This window comes from Hemibagrus wyckioides, linkage group LG01 (genome assembly GCF_019097595.1).
Source record: "Hemibagrus wyckioides isolate EC202008001 linkage group LG01, SWU_Hwy_1.0, whole genome shotgun sequence".
Classification (NCBI taxonomy): Eukaryota; Metazoa; Chordata; class Actinopteri; order Siluriformes; family Bagridae; genus Hemibagrus; species Hemibagrus wyckioides.
Genome location: NC_080710.1, coordinates 15,646,279 through 15,655,674, shown reverse-complemented (window position 1 = coordinate 15,655,674; position 9,396 = coordinate 15,646,279). Strand labels below are relative to the sequence as shown.

Below are 9,396 nucleotides of genomic sequence, written 5' to 3'. Positions count from 1 at the left end.
AAAACACCCTTTGTAGTTAAATTCTAATATTTAAAAAAAAAAACTGCATTTACAATACAGCTAAATCATCATGTAGCCCAAGCACAAAACAAAAACAGAGTAAAAAAAATGCTGAATTTAGAACGCAGTCTAAACAGAACTGACCTTTATTTATTTCACAAAGTAAAATGGAGTGGTGATGATCCTGGCAGTACACACATGAGAAATGCTATGGTATAATTTACTGAATAATTACTCTGTGTACTAGTACAATTGTACCATTTATAACAGGTGAAGCCAACGTGAATTAATTAAACCGGAACTGTTCCCATATGTACTTTTGGTACATTCACATGCTGTGATACAACAGATGACCATATTGTGTGTTTCTTATGAAGCCTTTGGTTGCAATTTTCATTTGTATTGTGAAATATAAAGTATATATTATTGGATCTAATTCATATTATAGAAAAAAATGTATAGAGTTCTGAAAAGAAAAACACAAAACTGTCAGGTTGTTAGTTCCTAGTTCAGTCAAATAAATATATGAATATTATTCACAAGTACAGCCAGTAGTCAGTAAACTGTTGTTATTTATGATAACTAATAAATCACTCCACTATACCTGTACTATTTTTGGATATTTGAGCATTGAAGGTAATCTGACACTCCAGAAACAGAAGACTCAGCTCTTGAAAGAACATCCTATTTCCTGTAATGGCTGCTTCGTATGCGGCGACTGAGTGTGCGAGCAAGTCGATCCACAGCATTGTGTTTATATCCAAGGTCCTTTCTTATGCTCAAGCCTTCGATGTTGCCACTGTACCACATAACCCAGCCGACCATGGACATCAGGACCAACACCACGCCTGAGTAGACCAGTAGATCACCAAAGTCTTGACCTTTAACTTCTAGTGGGACAAAGACTCCCATCAGGACTATAGTAATCCCAAGGAGATCCATAGTGATGGCAAACACCAGGATGAATTTACAATGGGCCAGCCCTTCATTCTCAGCTGACATTATGGCCTGATGGAAAGACATGAATCAGAAAAAAATGTTTATAGAACAAGGGTAAGGCAAAGAGATTTAAGTGTTCGTCAACCTGGGGGATTTATCACTGACAGGGAAATGATAACAGCACTTAGATTTTACACTTGATAACAAATGCAGGAAAAAGACAACAGATCAGTGTTTAAGAAAAAGAAGACGAACATACAAAGGATCAACCATAGATTCCAACCAAGATCAACACATAGCTTTAACGTTACATTCCATTACAATTGAACAAAATCTAATTTAATCACTGTACCTTTCACATAGATTCCTTTCTTCGGAGGTGGAAATTTTTTAAAAGCAACTGGGTTTTTATTTATTTTATTTTTTTTCCTTTTCCAGTTCCACCTTCACCTCCACCCTGGTAAGCTGTTGTGTCACCTGACCACTCTGCCTTTGTGTATGTGCTTCTCTCTTCCTAGTAGGAGAACTGGATAAGCAAGTTTTAATGGGAATGTTTCGATGTCAGAAACAAAGTACTGAAATAGGTCATGGACATGCGATTAAAATTAATATTAATAATAATAATAATAATAATAATAATAATAATAATAATAATAATAATAATAATCATCATCATCACCATACTACACCCCCCCATCCACCACCACCACCAACAACAACATACCTGGCACACGAACAGCCCCTGAGGAAACTGGCGCGCGCACACACAAACACACACACACACACACGGAAGTACGTCATTTTTTGGGGGGCGACGACTGCACGGGGGGAAAAGACGTTTAATTGTTATTGTTAGCCGCTCTTTATCAAAATACCCAGACGTACAGAAGTGCACTGCAAATTAGTTTCATTATTTTTATTTATATATGTATATATATGCGCAGGATAAAGAAGTTCACGACCACGGAACGGTTTGTGCACGTGCATCTTTGTCATGACGGCAGAAATGATTCTGTAATAATTCAGAGCAGCGACATTAACGGTATCTGGCGTTAGTTAGCTGTATGCAGTCACCTCAGGGAAGAGCGTTCAGCGTTAGAGCTGCTCCTGCACTCGGATTCAGCTCGATCACTATAACGTCGTAGCCGTAACAACGCGAAATGGCATCATGCTTAATTAAATGTTATGTCTGCTGACCATATTTCGCTCCTCTGACTGGTGTCAATTTGCTGGCATTTGATCTAGCCAGCTAATATTTGTAGCTGTTGTGTAGCTAGCCCAGTTAGCCAGCTAAGCTAATATGCCAAGCAGATAAAGCCTCCAGCTGACAGCTGAACGCCTCGTCCTGGGTTCAGTTACTGTATATTTTGCCCTCATGCTCGTCTTTATATGCGTTGGTGTTGCATGGTTATGTTTACAGTTGTGTGATAGATGCTTGTTCCTCTCGCACTTCAGCTCTGCCTTAAAGACATGTATAACGTTTGTGTTTGTGTGAAATCAGCCTGAAACACACGGGATCAAGCAAACGGAAATATGAATGATGCAGAAACAGCCAGTAGGAAGCATGCAAGTTCCCAAGAGTTGCAAAGTAAGATTTTACTTAACAGCTTTATTTATCTCCCATGAGATTCTGGATCAATCTGGATCTAGAGGCATGCAATTACGCATAAAGGTTTACTTTTACAGACAGAGCTAACAAAATATTTGCTTAATCATGAGTCACTTCTTTTAAAACAATGCCCATTGTTAAAAGCGCTGTACAAATAAATTGAATTAAATATACACCGATCAGGCATAACATTATGACCACCTGTCTAATATTGTGTTGGTCCCCCTTTTGCTGGCAAAACAGCCCTGACCTGTCATGCACTGGGTATTCTGACACCTTTCTATCAGAAATTTCTTCAGCAATTTGAGCAACAGTAGCTCGTCTGTTGGATCGGATCACACGGGCCAGCCTTCGCTCCCCAGGTTCATCAATGAGCCTTGGCCGCTCATGACCCCGTCGCCGGTTCACCACTGTTCCTTCCTTGAACCACTTTTGATAGATACTGACCACTGCAGACCAGGAACACCTCTCAGTGCTCATAATGTTATGCCTGATCAGTGTAGATATATATCATGTCTTCTGTTAAAAAATTTGAACACAAAACGCAGGTGACCAAAAAAAAACCCCAACAGAAAAATGCTTCTTTTTCTTTGCACAATCACAGCATTATCTGAAACTATCATCTCTGAAGAAGCTGTAATCTCGTTCCACTCAGCACACTCACATCATGTCATATCTCCCTGAAAATCTGCTTTCCTGATACACTGTATATATAAAGGAATCTGTCGTAATAAAATAGCAGAAATAAATTTCCACTATAAATCTTCCTTTCTACCCCTGAGTAGAAGATTATTACAGAAGACATTCTAGATACATTTTTAATTTATAATTATATTAAAATAAATGATATATTAATATATAATTATATATTATAAAAATTTTATTCCACCAAATATTTCTGTAAAATTCTTTCTCTTGAGAGCATAAAAGACTATATATATATATTTTTTTGTTTCATTTTATTTTATTAGCATGAGCTCAAGATTGCACTAGAGAGCTGTGAGGCAGCAATGCCACCACTGCATTAATTACCATAACATTAACATAATTTATTATAATTATTGCCAACTGTCAAACATAGAGTGTGATATCTACTGTTTTTATAATGAACCTACTCATCTGCAGTGTCTTGCCTTAATAAACTGCTATATGCATGTTGTTATATTATAATTTATATTTCATGAATTTTCCTCATGGGATCAGTAAAGTCTATCTATCTATCTGTCTATCTGTCTATCTATCTATCTATCTATCTATCTATCTATCTATCTATCTATCTATCTATCTATCTACACTCATCATAATTCTGAGTCATGTAGAGACATTTGACTACTGTGTAACATGTATCTTCATGTAACATGTAATTGTTATCTGTTCTTATTGTGCTTTTTTCTTCCAAAGCCCCTAAAAATGAGGATGCATATGAAATCTCCATCCCATTTGAGGAGAACAACTATGAACAGCAGAGTGGCTTTTACAACCAGAACGATCAAAACTTTGACAGTCAGTGTGAGTTCTAGTGCAGTGTTCCCCAATTTGACATAATGAAAATAATTGTATTTAAGGACTAAACATTTTCCATAAAATTTTTTTATTTTTAATTTGTTTACTGTTGAGTGCAAGAAGTTGCTCCCTACTATGTAATGAGACTATAATAATTTGGGTGTTAAAGATGCACTTCATTCTCACAAGGGGAAAAAATGTAAAGACAGCTGTTATATTTGTCACATACAAACACAGACTTTTACATTTCCTGCTGTTTGTTCTGCACTCTTTGTGCTTGTTTGGGTACACTTTTAAGATCGGGGGTTCAAGCCCCAGCACCGCAAAGTTGCCACTGTTGGGCCCTTGAGCAAGGCTCTTAACCCTCTCTGCTCCAGGGGCACTGTATCATGGCTGACCCTGCACTCTGACCCCAACCTCCAAGGATGGGATATGCAAAGAAAGAATTTCACTGTGCTGTAATGTATATGTGACAAATAAAGGCAATTTATTTATAATCTATAATACATTTTTAATACCCAGTGAACACAGTGAAAGGTTTTGTGATACCTGTTTTCCTGACCCCATGGACCATAAAGGTCTCTTTTCAAAATTGAAACTTTGGGCCTGTTTTAACATATTCTTGAAAAGCTCATGACAAATAAGTTGCTTTGACTGTTTTTAAACAACTCACTAAGGCACATTTACATGTAATACATGATCTAGTAAATTAGGATGCAAAAATTTCAGCTTCCTAATAAAATAACTGCTGACTCAGTTATTCAGAGGATAGGATATAACGTGGTCATTAGAAAGCACCATTAAATGAACCTGGAATTGTGTTTGGTTCATAAAATGGAAAACACAAATAAATTTTTAAAAAAGCTATAAAACTGCATTTTGTATGCCAACTAATCACTAAACAATCTTTTTTTTTTTTTGCATGCACATAAGTGTGTAAAGTACCTGTTTTGATTATTTCAGCTATTCTGTGTGTGTGGTCTTTATGTCTAAAATAGGTAATGATCCTCCAGCTCCTGCAAGCTCATACTTGCTGATCACAAACCTGCGCACACAGCTGCAGATTTCTCTGGAAAAGAACTCTTGGCTGCAGAAACGCATAGAAGACCTAGAAGAGGAGAGAGACTTCCTGCGCTGTCAACTCGACCGCTTCATATTCTCCACCAAGAGTCAGGAAAGCAACGGTAAGAGAAAGCATAGAATGACTGATCACATGAGAGGTGTACTAGGGGAACCATATGCTAAACGTTAAAAAAAAAATTTTCTTGATAATTATTGGACACTTCATGGAAAATCAGTTAAAATGAATAACGTATTCAATACAGTACATGATAGTGTGATGTAGAGACTTTGCTAGGTGTTATTTTTAATACATAATTTCTTATTATATAGTGCATTTTTTTCTACAAAACAAATGTTTCAGCATATATACAGATCCTTTACATCCGTATATGTGTGCATGAGGCTTCCACTCCTGAATTCTTCCCTTCTTACTCATTTGTGTTGACATTTGTTGTTTCCCCAAACAAATGTTACCTCCTATTTATATTTTAAGGAAAAGGGAAGGGGTCAGGAGCAACAACATAGGTCTTGGTGACTGAGATCACTTTACAAATTTTACAGTTTGCTATTTGTTTCCATTTATTTAAATATTGTTCAAAGGTATCAATGCAGAACGGGAAGTTTTGGAGATGCTCTGATCCAGTCGTCTAGCCATCACAATTTGGCCCTTATCAAACTCGCTCAAATCCTTGCTTCTAACACATCAACTTTGAGGGCAAAATTTTATTCACTACACCTCTCAGTGCTCATAATGTTATGCCAGATTGGTGGATATTTGCTTAGTTTTATGAAGGGTGCTGAGTGAACAGTAAGTCTTAAATTTATTGTCGCTTGAGATTGATTTTTGTTTCTGTTTTCATTTAGGTAATGATTCTCGCAGTTTTTCGTGGAGGAGACGACGAGAAAATGAACGCGGTAAAGGCTTTTTTCATGTCCAAGTTTTTACTGTGTTAATGGTTTAGCTTCAGCTCACTGTTAAAGGTGCCATCATCAGCAATCTGTGCACCATGATTAGGGTTTTGTTCTACCACAGCCTGAGAACTCGATATCATAGTGATACCCTTACTCCAAGCCCAATTGAGCAAACCACAACTGAAATAAACAAAAATGCATTGTTGAATGAATTGAGCACCCAGATTAAGCTATTGATGTATACATAATGTCATGTGCTATTATTAAGTTTGAATATTTTATTCATTTACTCATGTGTGTAAAAGATAAAATGTAAATCAATAGGTCAAAGTCCATGTTGTGTTATCCTAAGCATTGTCAATACTGTAGTCATCAGCGTTAACTGCTATTTAATCATTAACTTTTTAGATCAGCAAGCAGAGGTTCAGCGTTCAGCCAACCGTCATACATTCCCACAGCGGCCTGCTCAGCAGCCCCCAAGTAACGCCAAGGTCATGAGTACTGGTCCTGGGCCAATTAGTGCCCAGATAAGTTCCGTGTTTGGTCCCTCCCATGCTCAGCCTCTCCTACACAGCCATGGAGGTGGAGGTAGCAGCAGTGGTGGTAGTAGTAACAACAGGTCTATGAATGATCTACCAGGTGTGTGTATAATTGTCCATTGTACTATTTCCCTCTTTGTTTATATCCAATTTCTAACACCCTCTGCATTAATTGATAACTATTAATTTAATAGAACGAGTAGATTTTGCTAATGTGTATACCACTATTTTCCTGAAGCCAGTATATTATTGGCCATGGCAAAATATGTGTAAATGGCAAATGTACATTTAAATACATATCAGTGATATTTTGTTTGTGTGAGTAAATTTCTCTGGCTGATGTAGAGTGTTCCCTGTTTCCTCAGAGTCACTCTCCCTTTTGGGAGATGATGAAGAATATTTGGAGGACAGCTACCTGGAAGAAGACGAAATGATCTCAGGGGAAGATGTGATGGCAGAAAACTTGACTATAAGGAATATGGGTGCTCCTGGGAGGCCTCCTGGGGCCCACCCTGCCCTGAAGAGGAGGAGAGTCTTCAGAATAGCCAGAGGCAGAGAGAGACAGAGAGGTGAGATGTCCAGTTCATACTGAGTTGAACTTGAATGAATTAGTATAATAATGTCTTGCGTATGTATAGGGATTGAGAAGGGAGAGAGACTGATTGTTACAGGTGGAGTCAGTGGATTTAAAGTCTAAACACATTTCGTAATATTTGGTGAAGCTCTCCTTGCCTGCTGGGACCTGGCCATAAAATGAAAAGCTCTCCTGCCATGCCAGGCTATAAAAGCAAATGATGTGATCTTGTCAGTCATATTGCTTATAAACTCTTGTCATAGCATTCAACTTTTCTAACCTATAAAGCATCTGGGAGTATTGTAGAGCTTAAAATTTAAAGGGAACATTGCCTATACCACTAACAGGAATGCACACAACAATTCTCAGCATGAAATGCTTTTTTTGTCCTTTTTCCTTTACAGTGAAAGATGCTGCTGGGGTCTTGTTTCGGTATAAGAAGATTCTGGTGACATATCAGCGGCTGAAGAACATGTCCAAAGCCTTCCAAATACATGGTGTGGACCGTAACACAGTTGCCTCCACAACACCCATTGCCGAGCTGCTGCTTGTGGCTCCAGAGAAGTTGGCTGAGGTGGGTGAGTTCGACCCATCCAAAGAGAAGCTGCTGGACTATGCACGGCGTTGCTACATCGCTTTGGACCCCCAAACTCGCAGCAAGGTTCAGGCACTGAAGAAGAACAATCTGTTACTCCCAATCTCTTACAGGTAAGATTCATGGACACACCTGCACCATAAACACTCATTTTTTGATTTACACACTTATAAGCTGGTGAAACTGCTTGATAAGCTTGCTGTAGTCCCTTTGAATGAAATTCATTTTCGTAACATGCATGTATATGTAAATGAAAGTATTCTAAACATGTTATTACCTTTTATTTATGTCATCTTGCACCAGGTTGAAAGGAGCCGATGGCCGGTAATTGGACGGGAGCAAGTGATTTCTGACCTGTTGTATCATAGAATCCCTCACTGTATTTTAATGCACCATAGAGCACACCTCCACTCTGTCAGCCTCCACCTTGGTGTTGAGATCAGGCATACTCTGAATCAAACCGTACTGTATTACCTCTGTTCTTTTCCACAGTGCACACACAGAGCTGAAAAGGGCTGGGCTTCCAGGAAGACTGTTTGGTAGATACTGTCATTTGTATATAGAAGTCTGTATATTGTGAGAACTGTCTGATTTGGGCACAAGCCCTGTACCCTCTATAGTTCTGTGATGTCCTATATACTGAAGTACTGTATTAGAGGGTTCTCAGCTACATTCCATCTGTGTGTGTATATGTTTGTGGTACATATCCCTCAGCACTTACCTTTTTCTGAACTGTTCAGTGCTAGTCTGAGGGGTATAAAAACATGTGCTCTTTGTTTTATACTGTGCTAAACTGCACCAACTCAGACACTTTTTCTTTGGCCTATATGGCCTCCTCAAGGTGGAACATTTTTGTGTTGGTGCATGTAAATCCCTGACTCGTGACCTCTCTCTCTTTTTAGACATCACTGACTGTTGAGCATGAGAAAAATGTATAATGAAACCCCAGTTAGTAACTGGGATCACACCTGAGCAACCATGAATGGTATAATAGTATCACATAGTTCAGATGTGTGTGAGTGTGTGTGTGTAGCTCATGTATGTTTGCTCTGAGTGTGCATCTGAATGATGTGTGTGTGTGTGTTTGGTTTTAAAGCTTAATACTCATGACTACTCTGATTCCCCATCATTCAGGGAACAGGCAGTAGATTGCATAAACAGCATTCGTCAACTCTCAACCATTTCCATCATTAAATAGTGTATTCGTACCTCTGATGTTATCTTGATGTTCATTACCATTGATTACGGGTTGGGGCTGCTGCACAATTCAGTTATGCCTCAGGAACCAATCAATTTCTGTAGACATTTTAAAATGTAGAAGGATAGTCTAGTTATTCTGTGACGGTTGATGTCTGTAGCGAAACACTCAACAATTTGTTTCTCTTTTTTTGTAAATCTAAATGTTTTATCTCATCTTGAGCCAAGAAACTGTTTATTCAATGCTGTTTTTGTCATGCTGAAACAGAAACAAAAGAAATGTCCTGTTGAATTGTCTGATTATAAATGACACTAAAGTGATTTCCTACTGAATCCTGTTTATCTGATTTCTGCCTTTTTCATTGATTTCAATTTAATTTTCAATTATACATTTAATTATAGCATAGACTCTGACAAGATGATAATAGTGCAAATTATGTTCACATATATAATAGTTATTGGTTAT

General features: G+C 38.0%; 1 protein-coding gene and 1 long non-coding RNA gene across 5 annotated transcripts; one reads left to right on the top strand and one right to left on the bottom strand.

The window, feature by feature from the left end:
- Positions 1–130: 130 nt before the first annotated feature.
- LOC131354395 (uncharacterized) lies at positions 131–1,760 on the bottom strand. Of its 2 annotated transcripts, none has more exons than XR_009204748.1 (3): positions 1,664–1,760; positions 1,292–1,465; positions 131–1,008 (listed from the first exon to the last, which is right to left on the bottom strand). It is a non-coding gene; the product is annotated as an uncharacterized LOC131354395 (long non-coding RNA). The 2 variants fall into 2 exon arrangements; XR_009204749.1 differs by having other exon boundaries at positions 1,292–1,514; positions 1,664–1,678.
- Positions 1,755–9,263, top strand: ccdc106a (coiled-coil domain containing 106a). 3 transcript variants are annotated; one of them, XM_058391947.1, is made up of 9 exons: positions 1,755–1,910; positions 2,441–2,527; positions 3,950–4,057; positions 5,050–5,235; positions 5,978–6,028; positions 6,434–6,664; positions 6,930–7,133; positions 7,543–7,846; positions 8,037–9,263. In XM_058391947.1, exons 2-9 carry the CDS (start codon positions 2,473–2,475, stop codon positions 8,059–8,061), a joined length of 1,164 nt encoding a protein of 387 aa, XP_058247930.1. In that variant the 5' UTR covers positions 1,755–1,910; positions 2,441–2,472; the 3' UTR covers positions 8,062–9,263. The 3 variants fall into 3 exon arrangements, with proteins under 3 accessions (XP_058247930.1, XP_058247947.1, XP_058247938.1); XM_058391955.1 differs by having other exon boundaries at positions 1,757–1,910; positions 2,395–2,527; XM_058391964.1 differs by having other exon boundaries at positions 1,755–2,527; positions 3,950–4,051.
- Positions 9,264–9,396: the final 133 nt, after the last annotated feature.